We start from the raw sequence: 19802 nt of genomic DNA on the forward strand, positions 1-19802 counted from the left end.
TATATGATAATCTCATAAATAAATCCATCATATAAATGTTGTTAATATGATAAATATTAAAGCACTATTAATGTGGAACAATTTCCTATAAAATGGCGTTTTAGCAAATAAAAATGGATTAGCAAAATATCTATCAAAACCTACTGGAAAATATAACCAAAAAATTTCATACCACTTAAGAAATAAATAACTACGTAACTTTCCATGTTAAATTTAGAATTAGGAATGCTTTAATTCAAATAAGGAAGAAATCTGTACATTTCTTGCTGTGAGAAACTGTTTCACGTAGCCACTATTTATAGTAAGAGCATTGCCTTCAGCACCATTCATATGTGACTAACGTGAGCATTGAGCAGAATTAGAAAATCTAATGAGACCAGGGCAAGATCTGTGAAATAATCTACAGTTTACAGGGTGAAAAAAAAAACAAACCAACAATCAGGATAAGAGAAAAAAAAAGGTTTTATGGCATTTCTATGAGCAAACAATAGATTTTTTTGCTGATTTGGTTAAATTAGTGGAAGTTGCTTGATCAGTATCTGGAAAAATTAGGCCAGTTAATCAGCTTCCTGAAGTTGACTAATTTCAAGTCCTCAATTTCTGTTTGAATGTTGGTCATTGCACTTCTGAGTTGGAACAGTTTGAATGGGGATAAAGGGAGAAATTTAGCAGAATCTCCTCTTGATAACCCACACTGATTTTACTATATTTTTCCCTAATTCGTTGGATTAAAAAAAATAAATTTAAGCTTAAAATTGAACCAAAAGATAAAGGAGATTTTACACAGTGGGAGAGCAAGCCTTTTCTTTGCATACTGCAGTATTTCCAAGCAATAAGTAGGATAACAAGTGCGATTGCACAGAGGAACTTTGCTATGTCATAACGATTTGTGTTTTGGTCATCTCTTTGTTTTTAGAAGGAAAGAAGCGGTCCAGAGTTTATCGAATTCTTAAATTTTCAGTTTTTTCTATCCACTTTCTTTCCAGTAGATATTCCTGTTATAACGGGGACTGTACATATTAAAAATCATTAAAGAGAAATCAAAACACTCATTTTTCATTAGATAACAAATACATTTGGTAGAGTGTAAATTCTTTAGAGGGTGCACTAGACGTTGACAGTAAAGAACATTCTATTTCTATCAAATATTTCTTCTTTGTTATCAAAAGGAAAGTTCACATGTATTGAAGTCCGATTTCACCTTGAGAGGCAGATGGGTTACTATCTCATCCAGATGTACATACCGAGTCTCTTGATCGTCATTCTCTCCTGGGTGTCGTTTTGGATCAATATGGATGCAGCTCCAGCCAGAGTGGCTTTAGGCATAACGACGGTACTGACGATGACAACCCAGAGCTCAGGTTCACGAGCGTCTCTTCCAAAGGTAGGCAGGATTTCCTTTGTTTGTGCTGCGTTAGTACACAGTCATAATGCTATGTGACAGAAAACACCTTCAGTCAACCTTATACTATGTGCTTTAATTATGAGAATTTAAGCATCTTCTAAAGGAGACGAATAACTTTGAAATATTTGGGGCTTTTTTAAGTTACCAATCAAATATATTCTATTTCTCTCCCATCTCAACTATTTAGCCAACCACATATCTACTAATTTCCATAATGCTCAGCTAGTGATGAAAACAATGTTATTCAGTACTACATAAATGCTGCTTAGTAATCAACTGGCTCATTCTCTTCTAGATCCCGGTATCTGATGACACTCTAGCAGACATAGCTGAGTTTCTAAAGGTCATCAAATCCAACCTGTTTTCAGTGATGCTCCTTTCCCAAAACCTGCCTACATGAGGAATTAACTCACTAGTTACAAACACGTTTACATTAAAATGAAAAAAAAGTGAAGCTAAATAGCTCCAAACAATTGTATAAATAATGCTTCACTACACAATGTAAATAGCTTAAAGCATATGAAGCGTATTTCTAGGATTAATTATTTAAGTTTTCTGACTTTTCATTGCTTTAAAGATTTTCTTTGCATTTTAAGGGTTATTCCTTGACTATCTTCATGTGCCATTGCAGTTAAAAGAAATTAAATATATACAATAAAAATACACAAAGTCCACTTCTGTATTAGTTTTACATGGTATTTTTAAGTTGGCTAATTATTTTTTTCCTGAGTAAAACAGATAGCCGTAACAGAGGTGAATGCGCTTTGCGCCTCAAATATATGGATCTGAATGCATCCAAATGTAACATCAGCAGACGAGAAAATGGAATGCTATAGAGACTCAGAAAAGCGAGAATGTACGAGGTTACCAAGGAGAGCTACAGATGGGGTGTGCCACATTTTTGAGGCCTGAAGCGAGCTGTGCTGGCTTGTATGACAAAGCCCAGAGAGGGAACAGGCACTGCTTCCCTAGTTCAGGTTACGTCCCGCAGCTGAGCTGGGCAATAAAGGATCGCGGGGAGCTCATCTGCTCTGTGGTTGATTTTCAGTACTTCCACGGTGTCAAAATTGCAGGACCAATCTGAACCTATATCCTTGACTTCCCATGCCTATATTAGCAGAGAATGAACATACCAGAGTTCTCCATCTATCTCCCTTCCTCTACCTGATTTCTATTCCAGGAACTTTAAATCAGATCCATTATAACACAGGAAATCCCACTGGTCCCAGTATAACCTCTCCGCTGATTCCTTAGTACCACTCACAGATCCCAGTGGGACAAGTGGAGGAAGAGCATGTGCTTCTCGAGGATTATTCATTTTGAGATAAAATACACAGTATACCATGAGGAAATGTTCATGACGTACAGAGTAAACACATTTTCTGAAAGACTACATTTTTAAAAATAATATTTAACGTTTATAGATTGAATTGTTTTCCCTCTTATTATCTAGCCTTCATGATAAGTTTTGTTTGATAAAAGTGGCGTTGGGATGTGGAGACATCAATGAACTTCCTCCTGACGTGAAATACTAAAGTTCACATCTGTGGTTTAAAAGTATTCAGTCTTTTGTTCTGTTCGCTCCATAGGTGTCGTATGTCAAAGCGATTGACATCTGGATGGCTGTGTGTCTGCTCTTTGTATTTTCTGCGCTCTTGGAGTACGCAGCTGTAAACTTTGTGTCAAGGCAGCATAAAGAACTGCTGCGATTCCGCCGCAAGAGGAAGAAGAGCAAGGTAAAAGTAATAGTATTCACAACTTCGAAAGAGCCTGAGGTTGATTTATGCCGGGATGTAGGGTTAATTTGGTAAACATACCGCAGATTAAATAGAAATAAAATGGCAGCACAGAATGAAATTCACTACAGGCAGAGGGTCACTACAAGGACTATGCGCTGCATAAATCCAACTTGAATTCTCGAAAGAGGGATTAAGAGGGATTTAAATGAGGCATGGGCCATGTGGGAGCCATCTGCACAAGCACGAATTTCACTCTGTTAGGAGAGTCAGATTATACTTCAGTGGATGGATGTTGCTGGTACTCGCAGCAGTTTGTGCTGCATTGAGACTCAACAAATAATATTTCTTAATTTCATTCCAGTATTCAGTTCAAAGCCTTTAACAGCTGTGTTTAATGTAAATATTTTTAATACAAAAAATACTTTTCCAATTAAGATTATTGGTGGAAGAACAAACATTTAGTTTTAAAAGGCTGTGAAGTGGTTTGGTTTTTTTCCTTCTGTCATTAATTTAGTGTAAATTGTTCATACAATTAGTAAGAAACTTTAATACAGCAATGGTTATTAATATTTATTTTATAGCTGAAGTTATCTAGGCTACAGAAAAACAAGTCCCTACCAATACGCATAGTCAAACAGCTGAGGCTACAGCTTTCAATTCGGAAGTCCGCAGTTAAATCAAGAGATAAGCAAAATTTCTTACAACAATATGTAACTCTTACTTTTGATTTTTCAAAGAGTAAATATTTCTCCAACCTGCTCATTAAACAAATGCCCGCCACTGATGCCAGGCAGAACCTTTCCACTGGCTTTCAGTCACTCTCTAGAATATTACTGGGGATGAAAGTCTGACCATAGCTACAAGACTCAGTTCAGCCATCCTTCGTTCCTGAAGACTGACCCCAATTTGCTGCTTACATCATGAGGAGAAGACCTTTTACAGGTTGTTTCCCTTTTACTTAGAAGATACTGAAAATCTGTAGTGCTGCAAAGCCTACCTGAGCAATCTCTGCCAGCAAGACTCCATGGCAAAAGGCAGGCTGGATACTCAACCGAAAATGACGTTTTCGTACATTTGGTGTTCCTCTGTGTCGAGTCTGAGGCTTCTTTTGGTGCAGAGAGAAACCCGTGCGCTGTAGACTGGAGGATCACAGAATCCTAGAATTGCCCAGGTTGGAAGGGACGCTTCAGATCATCCAGTCCAACCATCAACCCAACCCTGCCCAAACCCCCACTACCCCATGTCCCTCAGCACCACGTCTGCCCGGCTTTGAAATCCCTCCAGGGATGGCGACTCCACCACTGCCCTGGGCAGCCTCTTCCAATGCTTGACAGCCCTTTCTGTGTAAACATTTTTCCTAATATCTAATCTAAACCTCCCCTGGTGTAACTTGATAGTTCAGGATAGGTCAGTCTGTGTGCACCTGATTTCAACTTTCCTCCCTGTGAAAAACATGCTTTTTTCTTTTCGCTGACAGTAGCAGAAAGAATGCTTTCTGAGACACATGGGAGGAAGGCAGCATTTTTGTGTCAGGGGATTGGTTTTGAAATACGGCAGCTCTCTGAAAGCTGCTTAAAGGTTTGGAATGGGGGGAATGGGCCAGGATGGATTGCCACATAGGGGGCAGGTGAAACACAACAAATGTGTCATGTATCAAATACAAACAGCTGTGCCGAGTGATGAATTATATGACGATCCTTTCAGTGCATTCCTTTTTTCACCGAGTATTATGGTGTCTTCTGGATCTCAGGCAAATTTACCATATTCAACTTTCGTGATGTCTTTTCACATCCTTAAATCCACGTCAATTATTATAATCATAGGTTAGAAACTGGCAGGTAATATCACCTTCCCTCCAAAGAATCAAACCAAATCTCTTTCCAGCCCCCTCTTAGCAAAACTTCAAGCTCACCAAAGACACTTCTTCAGCAATCACAACCAATAAAATTTCAGCTTAGAGGTACGTGAGGAAGGATCCACAATATACGAAGCACTTCTAAAAGAATCATACAGTCATAGAATGGTTTGGGTTGAAAGGGACCTTTAAAGGGCACCACGTCCAACCCCCTGCCATGAGCAGGGACCACTTACAGAGAAGACCACTTCACAATGAACAGTCTCATTAACTTAACTGTTTTGCTGGGCCAGTGTTTGACATTGATATTTTTGAATTCACCTTAAAAGTCCTTATTCTAATTTTACACTTCTAAATTTGCGCTTCATTAGACAGTCTTCTAGCTTCAGGTAGGTTTTCTGCTGGGTTTTCATAAAATCAGAGGATTCAAGGCTGCTGGGTCTATAGTAAAGCATCAAGTACTCCTTAGATTCTGAAGGATGAAGACATGCATTTTAAAGCTTTTCTTCATAACATACCCGGGGAGGGTGTTAACTGTATTCATGGGTATATGGCCTTTCCCTCCTGCCTGTGTCTGCGTGTTTCACCATGAGACAGGTTTCTCAGCCTAAATTTACCAAAAACTGCTTTGTTCCCATACAAGTTTATGTTTTTGACAAATAGAAATTTGGCTGAAAATATTAATTTCACTGAACAGTTCTTGACTGACTCCAATTCTAAGTAGAGCTAGAGCTCCTGCCCAGAGTTAACCTTGAAGAATCCACCTTCTCAAGCCCTAGAGACAGCTCAGCTAATTGCTTCTCTTTTTCTCAGTGTTTTATTAAATTATTCCTTGCCCAACAAGCATACTAGAACTTGAAATGTTACCACGTGGAGATTTTATCTCTTCAAAAAATTTGGATCACTTTCTAAACCCTCCAGTATACTAACAATAAATGATGTCTTATGGAGCAAAGAAAGCAGTTAATAACTAGCCTTCCTTACCACAAATGTTATTATTTATTCACCACAATTTCCAACATGAAATGCAGGCCCTGGGGTCATAAGTCAAATTAACTTGTGTTTCCTTCCTCTTTTTTTCCCTTTCAAAGTCAGTTACAATAGCCCATGATTATAAAGTTCTGTATCTCTTTTTTATCCCTTTGGACTGGGTCAAAGAGCCACTGGCTCTCAGGAATTAGACTGTATTGGCGTTTAAATCTACCACATATAAAGAAATGTTAATTTGATCACAATGTCAAAAGACGTGAAAAGAAGTTAGGTTAAAAGGCTGCATTTAAAATAAACTTCAGGGCCTTCCTTGAACTTTAAATCCTCTTTCTTTTCAAAGTGAAAACTGCTATTCTATTCAGTATTTACGTCCAAATGGATTAGAGAGACAGAGCGTTTAGGAGAACTTATTAGACTTTTTTACCCTGTATGCTTACCATCTTACGATGTTTTACTAGGATTAGGTTTTTCTACCAGGTGAATTCCAACTAATGAATACAGAATTTTGTGGCACCGGCATTTTATCTGCAACGGTAAAATTCCTAGTAATTTGACTGTGTTGCATAAGTCCAAAAATAGATGGTTTTCGAAAAGTTTCATTTCAGGTATATGTAGACAGAAGAGAACATGTATGAATAATATCTAATTGCAATCAGGAAGCTGAAGAATTTCCAAAGTCTGTTTTCCTTGTAATTAAAAATACATGCTTGTTGCAAGAAATATTTACTTTTACCAAGTAACCTTAGCAACAGTCATACAATTGAATTTCAGTGCTGGAATACCCTTGGGAGGTCAGAAAATCCATTTTCCTGACCTAAGTCACGATCAGTTATACCTAATTCATCCCAGTCACAAAAAATCTACAAGCTCCCCTGCGATCTAGTCCAATGGTTTAGATAGTCATGCCTTTGTTGGCCTCTCATGGCTTGTCTAGAAAGGCCAAAGAGAACAGACTGCTTCATTCCTTTATGTAGCCATTTGCACATTTCCATTCAGTCATCTTCTCTTTAAATATTCACAGTTGGTACAGTCTTTCTTTTTTTTTTTTTTGCTTATTCTCATTTTCCTTCCCTGGAAATTCTCCTCATAAGTCCACCTAATTCCTCAAAACTGTGTTTGCAACATGAAGCCTAGCCAGTAACAGCTGAGAGCAGCCGAAAGATCATATCATGCAAGTTATACACCTGTTTATCATAGAATCACAGAATGGTTTGGGTGGGAAGGGACCTTAAAGTCCACCCAGTGCCACCCCTGCCCTGGGCAGGGACACCTCCCACCAGCCCAGGTTGCTCCAAGCCCCGTCCAACCTGGCCTTGAACCCCTCCAGGGATGGGGCAGCCACAGCTTCTCTGGGTTTATCCAAACCCGTTTGCCATTTGCCTTTTTAACAACAGCATGGGATTGACCCATATCAAGATTGGGACCTTCCATAACTCCCAAGTCTTTTTCCAGAGGTGCCACAGAGCCATTCCCTTTTCACCTTCTGTTTGTGAAGTTGATCATTCCTGTCTAAATGTAGTACCTTGTATTCGTGCCTACCAACTCTCCTACTGTATTTTTCAGACTCTTTGCCCAAATCATAGAATTCAATTTTAAATCTAAACATATCCTCAAAGAAATTTGCAGGTTTTTTCAGGTTGGAGTCTTTTGTAAATTTAATCAAAACTGTGGGTTACTCCTTCTCAGTGCTGATTAAAAGCATAGGAGAACTGAAATCTCTCTCTTAAAAAGCATATGACTGAACTCAGATAAAGCCCCTCCAGTAAACAAGTGTAGCAAATAAAGAGCTGCTGAGATTTATGGAAAATTATGAGGTTATACAAAATGTAACTAGGTACAGAGCTCTATTAAGACATTTTGGCATCCAAAATTTATCTATCCTTGCCATTTTCCTTATGCTTTTTCCACCTACAGTCACTGCCTCTTTCTTACACCATCTAGTCCACTCACAGCCTCCCTTCCCAGACAACAGCACCAGCAGCATCAAAGGTGATTCTTAGGTATAACTGCACCCTCTGGCTACCGTTTTTATGGTTGTAACTATGGGCCTCACTCAGTGATTCCAAATAACCAAAAAGCAAATTTCTTTTCAGAGGTTCAATCCAATCTGCACAGAATTAACAACGATTTTGAAGTGTCTGGGATTGTGTTAGAAATACGTTTATAAATATAAAACCCGTTATTGCAACACAATATGCAACCTACTCATGCTGTTTCCCAATAGGCATCACAGTAGGTATAGGATATTTTTGAAAAAGGGTCTCATTTGTTTATGATTACACAATTGGCATAATGAATCCTGAGAACAGAGAACAGAGGAATTTTGGTTCCCAATTTGAGACTTCAATTGGTGGTCAGTATATGATCCACGGTGCTTTGTCTCTGTCAGAGAAAGAAATCTGACCAAGGAACACAACTATTTCACAAATATTACTTTATGTACGTGAAGGAGATGTTCCTTCAGAATGAATGAATACTAATTATTCACTTGTAGTTACTCTCTTTTCTGTCTTGAAAGACCAAAGGACAAACCCAGCAGAATTAGAAGTCCTAGGGGAGTACTGAAACATACCTGTGATCAGTGCTTTTTCTTAGTTACATTTACACCGTGCTGGGAAAAACATCAACTGTGTGCATATACTGAATAACTTCGATTTTAGGTTAGCTTTTAATATATTAAGTTTTCAGGAACAGTCAATCTTTTAATTCTATTTTCAAAAATCTAAAGATCACCGTATCTTTAGTGAGGAAAATAGACATGCAAACTAGACTGTCTTTAATGGTAATCACACCTCTTTTCTTTTGTTTTCTTTTTGGTCAACCCTTCCGTTTTGATGAAAGTATTTTGAGGGAGTTCTTGATGGAAATGAAATCAGTGAATCATTGCAGCATAGCAATGGCTTGAGATGTACAGGACCTATAGACGGGACTTTGCCTCAAATCTACAGTACAAATTTAAGGGTAAACTATGAAGAAGATGTCCCATTTGTCATAATGTGATATCCAACCATTAACGGAGGCCCTGTCCTTTTGTCTGAAATAATGTCTTCCCATGTGAACTCCATATACCTCCATTGCTACCCGTATGTGATGACGTGAAATGTTGATAAAGGTACCTGTCTTGTTAATTTCGTAATCCGTTTTGATTGGTTTAAATCTGGGTTAAAACATAGCATTAAAATTTTACCTGCTGCAGCTTCAAAGGAACACTGTCATCAGTTCAAGGAGCAAGCAGTTCTTACCAGACCAGCTTTTAAAATCAAACTGTTTGTAGTGCAAAAAAATTCAATAACACTTTTCTTCTGAAAAATGAACAGTAAAAAAATACAGTGATCAAATAACCAAAGCCACGGCTTCAAATACGTCTTGAAGTACCACAATCTACAGGCAAAAAGCTACGGAGATATTTTCAGCCCTTGTGCACATGACTCCTCAAGAGAAATATATTATTAAATATACAGACAGAAAAAAGGGTAGTCATGGGGCCACAGGAACTGACAGCTTTCTAACACTTTATAGCTAAGTGTTTTGTAGAACAACACTGATACGAAAATAAACTAATTGAAATTATTTCCTTTAGGCATCCAAAGAATTCTAACTATCTAAATATAATTTATTGTCTAAATTTATCTCCGTTCTTTAATTACAGTAATTTTAATATAGATGATAAAGTATTTCTATGTAGCTGTATGCAGAATAATTTTCAAATTTATCAATAAGAAATTGTTCATTTTCTTTTCTTTAGTGATGATGCACTAAAGAAATACACAAAAGACCCAAAAAAATCTTTATTACTTCATTTTAAAAAACAAATTCAACCAAAATGCAGGACTTTTTCAGGAAGATTCACTGGGCACATCCATTAGATGATTTCAACAGCTGTGAATTCAGACTTGTGCATTATGAGAAATATTTCCAGTCAAGAAGAGGGACTGTGGCCAAGTCAGTCCATAAAAACAAATGGGGTGTCACTGACATTTTATAAAAACGCCTTCGAAAAAGCACTCAAAAGTTACTATCAATAATCAGAGTTCCTGCATATTTCGTGCTGTGCACAAGCACCTTCAGGTATGAACCCGAGGCCAAATTAATGATTTTTCTGCACTATGAACTTGCTGGAAAACTTGCAGAGCCACATTTTGGATATTCCAGCTGGTATCCCTGAAAAAGCCCTGTGGTGGTACCTGGCATGTTACAGTGCTCCGGATGGTGCTCTTTCCCGCACGTCCATAGCCCGGCATGGTGGTTGGACTTGGAAGGCTCCAACCATCCCACCTGCCCCCAAGGAGACACCATCCACCAGAGTCTGGGCAGAACTGCTAGACTCCTAGAAGGACCTTCAAACGACTTTCCAAGCAAAGAAATAAGTACTCAGAGACCTGTCCTTTAAACCCATTCTAGGGGATCGTTCAGTTCGGGTAAGCATAGAACAGTGAAGTCTTAGTCTATAGTGCCTCATCCTGAAAACATTCCCAGCTGAAAGCTGCTACTCAGAGGAATTATTTTATTATCTTTTTAACCTATACAATCATAAGCATTAATTTCTGGAGAAGCATGAAAAGATTTAAACCCTGAATTGTACGTATGAAGGTGCTGAAATAGCAAGTTTAGTGTAAATTCTCACAGTCCGTGTATTTGTAACTTCCGCTAATGGGAATACAGCACTACAACTCCCTGGAATACAACTACTATGAAGATGCTATTTCGCAGCCTTTTCTGACAGGAGAGGAGGACAATTGTAGTAATCAGATCTTTGTTTTATCACGTCATCAAATATTGATCCTATCATTCTGTATTTCTGTTGTTCATTTCCATATTGCAGTCAGTGATTTTTTCCTCCTTTTCTTTCATGTTAATTTTTCTTTCTTTTTTTTTTTTTTTGTTTTTATAGGGGAATTCTTATACAGATTTGAAGCACGGTAGTTTCAGTGAACTCTATTGTCTATAAGTTTAATCAATTTACATAACTGAAAAAGTATTGCGGTTGGGTGGTAACTCCAGCTCTGCTGCCTGCTCATGCTGGTTGCCAACCAGCTCACTTCAAACTTAGTAGTTGATCTGCTTTCTTTAGTAGATAACTTCTTTAGTAGGTAACTGATATTGATAATAAAAATCATTGGAATTTTTGTAAAGAAAGTAAGTAACAACAGCTCTTCTAGCAAGTACTATTTAATCAAAACTTTAAATATGTTTAGAATTAATTCTCCATTCCAAAACATTTTTCAGATTTTCGGAACACCACAGTCATTTTCAAAATTTGGAAATTTGGGTTTAAACTGTGTTCATTGAGAAATTACGTTTGTACAAAGTAAGAGGCTTATATAAAACAAAAAGCTTCAGAATTACTGAAGTGAAACACTTATTATTTGATTTGATTTGGTAAATGAATGTTTCTACCTTTTTAATTTAAGCTAGGAAGAACTTCAAAATATCAAAAATTCCCTTACAAAAAGGAAATGGACTGCTCCACAATTCTTTTTTAATACTTATGGAAATTATTTCCAAAATACTTATTTAAGAAATAACATATGCGTAATACCTTGTCATAATACTTTGTAATATATATACATAATACTTTTGTCATAAAAGTCTAGAATCCTAAAGCAACTAGGCTAAATTAGACATGAAAAACAGGAAATCCTGAATATAAAATCAGTAATTAAAAAAATGTGAATGCCATCAAAATCACATGACTATCCTTGAGTAGCCAACGTAGTGAAGGAATATGCTGGAATACATTTCAGAATGAAATTTGGCCCTGGCTTCACAGTCTAGGTCTCGTTTATTTGCCTGCATTTGCACCTCCTTTATGACTTGAGAATACCTATAACCAGGCAAAAAGAAGTATAAAATGTGTCTCTGGACAGAAGCCACATTCTTGAAATGCACGTTATAAAAACATATATATCTTCAGACCACCTACTTTCGTTTCTGTGCCATGTGATTAAAAACCACTTTCCCTCATGGCTCCCTGAATTCAGAACGTCTTTGCCAGTTTTCCCCTGAAATGAGAGAAGAATGGGTCAGAAGAAAAACCTGGTCTTTAGCTTTCATCCACTGTATTTTAAACTATGCTCTTCTCTTTATCCGATGCATTCACAGTGAACAGAAGAAATAAGGCATACAGATAAGATGAAATAAATATATAATGACCAAATAGGCAGAATTGTCACTAGTATAATTAACATGAAGATCATTAGTGCTTGGATGATGAGTACCTCTCCAGGCCAGGATCCCATTTTCTTAAGCGACGTACAGAGTTAACGGCTGTTATCTAAAAGAGCAGGGGCAAGTTTGCCCGGTTGAAGGCTGCAGATATTTACTGTAAATGGGGAAAACCAAACCAAATCAGAAGTTGTGTGCCTGACTACCACTAGTTTAACAAGCTTTCTCGTCTCTCTAAATAAATCACAGAGCCTATAAACAAATAGGAAAATTCTGTGCTTGTTAAAGCTGCTGCAATATTTTTGACAGATGCTGATAGGGTTGAAATTTCAACCAGTTCAGATAAACTGTGGATTCAAGAAGTCGCTGAGGTAACGGTGAAATACTTGCTATTTGGCAGCTGGTAACATTTCTGTAAATAAAACAAACTTCTGCTTTTTTTCTTTCCTGTTATTGTCTTTCTTTTTTTTCAACAGGACGATGACATGAGGGACAGTCAGTTTAGTTTTACAGCATACGGAGTGAGCCCGTGTCTGCAAGCAAAAGATGGAGTGACACAAAAGGGGCCAAACAATCCTGCTCAAGCTGCACCAAAAAGCCCTGAAGAGATGAGAAAGGTATTCATCGATCGGGCCAAGAAGATAGACACAATATCCAGAGCTTGTTTCCCGCTAGCCTTTCTGATCTTCAATATTTTTTATTGGGTAATTTACAAAATCATCAGGCATGAGGACATTCACCAATAAGGAGATCAAGGCGCGCGGTACACCCAGTTCAACGGGAGGCTTTCTGTTAGAAACGCGCACCCGAGGAGTGACCGGGAGAGTTAAAGGCATTGAGGGGGAACAAAAACCGCAACGATCCTGCATGGCCTGCAATGCCCGGTTGCATTGGAATGGAAGAATGACACACAGAGAAGACACATCTGCTATTGCAAACGTTCCGTGTCAAACTAAATATTAACTTTTTCATTGTAAATCACCCTCTGCTGAAGCTTTACTGCCAAGTATTTATACATACTGTTACATAGTGGTATAATTGTACAGTAATCTTTGATGTTCCTTCAATTTTTTTAATTCTGGTGTATTTTTAATTAAAAAAAAAATGGATCCAGAATACCCTACTCAAATCCCGCAGTATAACAGAATAGATTAGTATTTGTAACCTTTATTTCCATTTTACAAGATAATGACAATTTACTGATTTGAGATTACAGTTTTATGGACTTTTTCTTGTCTTAGGGACAGTACCTGTGGCTTTGCAATGAGCACATTTGACACATTTAAGTTATATGATTTATTCAGTGTACTTCACATTACCACTCCCCTGGAAGGTGTGTGTTGAAATAATCCCAGACAGCACAAGGTATCTACAGCCTAATAGTCTCCATATCACATGGGAAATATATTAAAATTTGCAAAGTATTTATTCTTGCAAAGGATTTTTTTTCTTTTAATTACCTACACTTTGATAATCGAAACTTACAGTATTTTTTAATCCTTTTTCTATTTTTGAAGGGTTTTTTTTTTCCTCAATGGATAAAACGCATACAGCTTTTGAGATAGATAAATTACATCAAAATTTTGCAATGCTTCATTTCGATTCAATGCAAAGAGATCTTGGACCAAAATTAAAAGCAAATAGTCAGCTGCTTCCCTGAAACATTTGGAGGACAAGTAGAGCTGTGTTTATGCACACTTATCTCCGACAAGTTACATAAATACAGGAAGTTTAATTTGTGAATATGTCAAGTTTTCTGTCTCATTCTTTGAAGTATATTGATATGACTCAGATACTGGTAAAGAAGCACTTCACAACTTTGGAAAAAACATGGAACTCTTGTAAAACATGAAAAAGGATCTGGATGGTCTTTTACATTTATTATACTTCACATTAATTAATTGGAGAACAATTATCAAAACTCTTAGAGATTTTCCCTCTTTAGGATTAAATATCTCATATTAGTTTCTTCTTTGAATTATAACAGAATAGATCATATTTAAGGCAGGGCTTGTAGGCAAGAGTGTTTACTTTAGCCAATCTTCTCTACTGAAAACCAAAAACATGCTAAGATATGGAAATCTGACATTTAGAATTACTGGGTACTTTGAGTCCAGTAGCTGAGGCTGTTTCTCATTGCAAAATATTTTTATTTTGAACACGTTTTAAATTTTTTGGTTTGTTGTTGCTCAGAATGTGTATACAAAAGCAAAATACAGCTGGAGGCAAACATCTGGTGCCCTGCCAAAGGCATGGTGCATATGAAGTAACCGAAGCGATGTAACTCTGCTCCGAGGATTATAACATAGCAACCTTGGCCTTGGTTGGGTTTGTTGTTGTTTTCCTTCAAGGATTCGTTAGACAGATTCTAAAATAGTAGTGCTCATATTTTGGTCAGCTGTGTCAGAAAGAAGTGGTATGATCCTCCTTTATTTTAAAACAGTAGTATTTTTTTCTATTTTTTCCTTCATTTATGAACGGAAATTAATTCAATTCACTTTAAACAATTATTGTTTGCTGAGGTTGTGTCTTGTTTGTTGTTGATTTCTTTATGTGCAGGTTCCAAAAAAATCCTGTTCACTTAGGAAAGTGCTCATCTGTGTGAGGGGGTACCACGAACTGATGGCTGACGTTTCAGCTGGGTTATAGTCATCTCTCCCAAAGTTAGAATTAGCTGTGTCGTATGAAGAGGGATATAAACTTGCTTCTGCTATCAGTCAAGACAACAGCATTTTATTTAAGAGGGATATAAACTTGCTTCTGCTATCAGTCAAGTCAACAGCATTTTATTTAAGGACATATTCAAGATCCATTATCTTTCAGGCTCATCCCTCTTCTTTCCTTCTGAAATAGCTGACTCACATTCAGTAAAGCATTCCTCATTGTCAGGGTAAGTGCATTAAAAAAATGCTGGCCAGATCAGAGTAACTCCTAGTTATTCTGGTTTATGAGACTTGAGCACTTGGTTCTCATTTTGTCTTCCACGGTCATTCAATAGTCTGTTGCTCTCGCACATGAAGTGCTACTTTGCTTTGAAAACATTAACAAATTTGAGTAAAGCAGAGCTAAACAAACTTAGTCCTAATTTCTTTCTTCGCTCTTTAGGGCAGAAAAGGTCTATGCTCTCAAATAGAGAAATCAGACAGGAAACCTTGGAGGTGATAAAAGAGAGATCAGATTACAGCACTGGCAAAGGCAGCAGGGAGTCAGACGGAGTGTAAATTGCTAAGCAAGAAGGACACGATCCTTCGTTCATATATGAACCTGTTACCTCAGTCAGGGGCAAGAACCCTTGGGCCGTATTTCTCTTTGACTAGAGTATGCTAATCTAAGGAATAATTACAGCATCTATAAAATAAAAAGCATAAATCTACATTATAATTCTTTTGTGACCTCCCTAATGGATTGTTACCTACGCGTTCTATTTAAAATAAATAAGATCTGTAGTTTTAATGACTGGACCTAATGCTGAGTGTTACCTCTCAGGATGCGTCCCTTCAGCCATGCGCTATGGTGGGAGAGAAGAAGAGGGTCTCAGACCTGGCCAGTGGCAAGTAGATCCCCTCCTCTGTGTAGTTCTGTTTCTCTTTCAGAGGCCGTTAGCCTACCTCTATACTGGAAAATTACGTATAAGGCTCAGTCTTGTAACAGGGCGCATTGAAAATAAAAAGAATTAAATACATTTAAAGTATCATTATGAAAACTCTACAGTGTTGCCAGAACACTTTTTTGATTTAGCAATCCATTAATACCAATCAAACAGAGAGGAAAAGCAAAAAATTGTTCCATGAGGATATTTTCAAATGCACATAACGTTTGGCATGTCTTTCTGCTGCCCTCAGGTAAGAGCTTCTATTTGATATAATGCAACAAAGGTCTCTCCTGAAATGATCGTTTTGGGGTTTTTTTACCAGAACCATAACATTTGCCAAGGTGACAGAAGCCTCTGCAGTCGGCTAAATAGTGTGTTTTTCAAGAAAGAAAGCAGAACTTAAAATTTAAATTTCATTTTGGTTATTTCTAAACGGCTTAGCGTAAAGTCACGTGGTAAAGAAAGAGAGAAATGTCAGTTGAGATGATAAGAAACTTCAAGGCACAAATGCCTGCTCTTACACTGAGCAGGGGAAAAGCCCAGCAATGCCAGCTGGCACGCCAGCCCTCTCGGCAAAGCTGGAACCAACAGCTACTGGCGTCAGCTGAGGTTAGCATGGGAGACGGTCCTTTTGTCATTGTATAACGAAGTGGCAGGGAGTAACATTAAGAAGACGTAAGACTCGAAAGGTACTCTGCAGTATTTATCAGACTGCAGTGTTTATGCTACAGTCCTGGGAAAGAGGCAGTGGAGGGGAAGAAAAATAATCATCAAGGAGATAATGGTTGAGGCACGTGATACCTAGCGGGGCTTCTGCTACATCTAGAAAAGAGCCCATTCATTAGGCTGAGTAGATAGCTACCTCACCTTGCTATCACTGGACCTGGGCTCTGCAGGGTACAGGTCATAGAATCATAGAATAGTTTGGGTGGGAAGGGACTTTTAAAGTCCATCTAATCCAACCCCCATGCCATAAGCAGGGACATGTCCAACTAGACCAGGTTGCTCAGAGCTCTGTCCAACCTGACCTGGAATGTTCCCAGGGATGGGGCATCGACCACTTCTCTGGGCAACCTGGACCAGTGTCTCACCATAATCATTGTAAAAAATTTCTTCCTTATATCTAGTCTGAATCCTTCTCTTTTAGTATAAGGCCATTACTCCCACACAAGAAGGCTTCTTGTGAGCACAACCCCTACGTGACAGGCTAACGCAGCTTTGCCCCAAGTCGTTATTCACTGTAGGTGCAGACTCAGTGCTGCTCAGGTCATGGTTTGGTGGTCTCTGGCACTAGAAGACCATTGCAACACAATGAAAACTGAGAGAGAAACTGTAGGGTCTGGAGGAATACTCCCTTCAAAACGTCACCCCTCGACAGGCCAAATGCTTCAGGACCACGAGAGAGAATAAGAACAGTCCCTTAGAGACGCAGCAGAGATACTCTCCTACCACGGTACCAAATTCTGCTTAACTTCTGAATAGCAAAGCACATTTAATTTTTAAAACCATATTCAAATATCAACAATATAGGCTTGCACGGCTAGAGGGCTGTATTTTTTCTGTATAATGCTGATAAACTAGAGGAGGCTTGAAGGAGAAAGGGAAGAAGGGATACTGGTGTTTGACTATTTAGAATTTAGCTATTTTAATGCCAAAATAAAGCACTTTCAAGAAGTTTTGACAGCAAACACTATAATTTAAGCAGGTTAGTGGAGTTCAGGGAGGACATGGGATTTTACTTTTTCAGCTCAATCATATATTGGTTTTCTTTGGATTCTCCTTATTAGAGTTTGTTCCAAAACCTTTTTATAGGTTGCTCTATAAAGAATCCTGTGTGAAGTGTGAGAGATGATTCTGTTTCCCCACTAGAAAGACTTATATTTAGGTGACTTAGATGTGCACTTTACATTTCAGGAGTAAAGTATTGCTCCCACTTTGTATTATAACCCCTTACAGAACTGTAGGTTGATAATGTAGATAAAATTAGAATATACTAAACTGTAAAAAACCTTATATTTTTATCAGTAGGGAAAGATAAAAAGTCTTCCTTAACCTTAGGAAAGAAGTATTATTTTTAGCAATAATTTTATATTAGATGGAAACGAATTTCTTTGTACAGTTCCTAGCCCAAGTTGAGATGGTTGGTTGCAATAGATAGATAGACTTTCTGCTCTCATTTGAGCTATCATGGGAATTAATCTAATCCAACAGAGCAGAATTTGGCCTTAAACTGTGAAACTGCCGAATGAATATTAATTCTTACAGTATCCCTGTGAGGTAGTAAAATAACTTTATCCACATCTTACTGTACAATCATATGGTTATTTAGATGAGAACAATATCAGATCTTCGCAGCTTTTTTTTTCCTTTTTTGAGACAACTAAGAAGAAAAAAATAAATCACAAACTAAGCTACTTGTTAATAATAAAATGGGTATTCGCTTTTGGAGTGGTTGTGGAAAAGGTGCCTTCAGGCAACACACAACACCTACAGTAGTTACTGCAGCACTCTCGGTTGGGAAGGCGTGTGGAAGCAGGTTGGATTGCTAGCAGCAGTGGGTCAAATGCCAGAAAAAAGTTGGCTCATCCTGTATTCTTGACGTTCTTGGATATTACTGCACTTCTTCACTTTCATCTCTGTGAAATATGCAAGAAACATTTCTTATGTTTGTACTTTAATGTACGACAGAGTGCTGTTACCAGACGAAACGGACTCCGGTAGCTACTGATGTTCCACGAATGTGTAATCGTGAGCTGTATAAAAAGAAATTGTGCCATAAGCTTTTGACCTAAAGGTTTAACATAATATACAGTACTTTGTGTGTTAGTGATCCCAGCTTTTTAAAGGCTACAACAAGAAAAAAGAAAAACATATGATAGTGTATTAATAAATTGTCTGTGAGTTTTCAAAATATTCTCCTGTGAATTCTGTCTGATGGCAATTTCATCTCAAGGTACTTCCTTTTTTGGTAAAACTCTATAAATGTGTTGTGCATGGATCTGATTAAATTCCTTTTTATTGTATTACAGTATCATATTGCACTTAAACTGACATTCTCTGCAGACAGAAGTGTTAAAATATGTGAAATTTATGGTGTCAGCCATGTCATTGTAGATAGTTTGTTCAAAAATAATAAACTTAATTTTTTTCAGAAACCATGCAGTTATTTTTATGATATTTTCGGCAATGGTTTAGGCAATGGGTTTAAAGTCACAGGGGGGACTAAAGCCACCGGAAAAAGGAGGAAACCCTCAACAGTAGTTAAGGTGCATTACCATTAAATATTTCAGGGGTGAAAACTTGAGGGAAAAGGAATAGAGCGCCTTCAATTGTTATATTATTCAGATTAAGCTTCAACATACAAAGAGGTGTTTTCAGGGAAAGCCTGTTCTTAAAACTCAGGGAAAGGTATCTCAATAAATGCCTATTGAAATCAGTACAGCCACTCCAAAACAGTCCTGCCGATCTTGTTATCAAAAAGGCAAGGAATTTCACTTGCAGCAAAATAACCTTATAGAACCTTTCTAGACCTGCGGGCCCTCGTAAGCACTCCTTGATAGAAAAACAATTTTAAGAAAAATGAAGTGATGTTAGCAATTAAGAAGTCCTCTGAGAACAATCTGAGTTCTGATAGTCTGATTACAGCAGTGTTAATATAGAATCATAGAATGGTTTGGGTTGGAAGGGACCTTAAAGTTCATCCAGTTCCAACTCCCCTGCCCTGGGCATGGACACCTCCCACTGGATAAGATTGCTCAAAGCCCCATCCAACCTGAGTTTGAACACCTCCAGAGATATAATATGCTTATGAAGAGCGTACGGAATGGTCATCTCAGTAAAGCCATTATGTCAACGTGATGCCATTTAGGCTAGAAATCCTTAGCAGCCCCAGCGCGGGTACTTTGTGCTCCCAGCCCCCTATGACTAAAAGCAACATCAGTTCACTCCTTCCAACTTGCTTTTCAAGTCGATGGGATACAAATACAGGAACTTTGTCATACCCATAAGTGAACTATTTCCATATACTAATAATTCCATCCAGCACTGTATGGCCTG

The 19802-nt window shown here is 37.8% G+C and overlaps 1 protein-coding gene across 1 annotated transcript in view; it reads left to right on the plus strand.

Annotated features, from left to right (window-relative positions):
- Positions 1-18850, plus strand: part of GLRA3 (glycine receptor alpha 3) — a 90638-nt gene extending 71788 nt beyond the window's left edge. Inside the window, exons 7-9 of the mRNA XM_063336620.1 lie at positions 1170-1384; positions 2995-3141; positions 12631-18850. Coding sequence (XP_063192690.1) covers positions 1170-1384; positions 2995-3141; positions 12631-12900 — 632 coding nt within the window. The 3' untranslated portion in view covers positions 12901-18850. The remainder of the gene's footprint in view (positions 1-1169; positions 1385-2994; positions 3142-12630) is intronic.
- The last annotated feature ends 952 nt before the right edge of the window (positions 18851-19802 follow it).

Source organism: Chroicocephalus ridibundus, chromosome 5 (genome assembly GCF_963924245.1).
Source record: "Chroicocephalus ridibundus chromosome 5, bChrRid1.1, whole genome shotgun sequence".
NCBI classification, from domain to species: domain Eukaryota; kingdom Metazoa; phylum Chordata; class Aves; order Charadriiformes; family Laridae; genus Chroicocephalus; species Chroicocephalus ridibundus.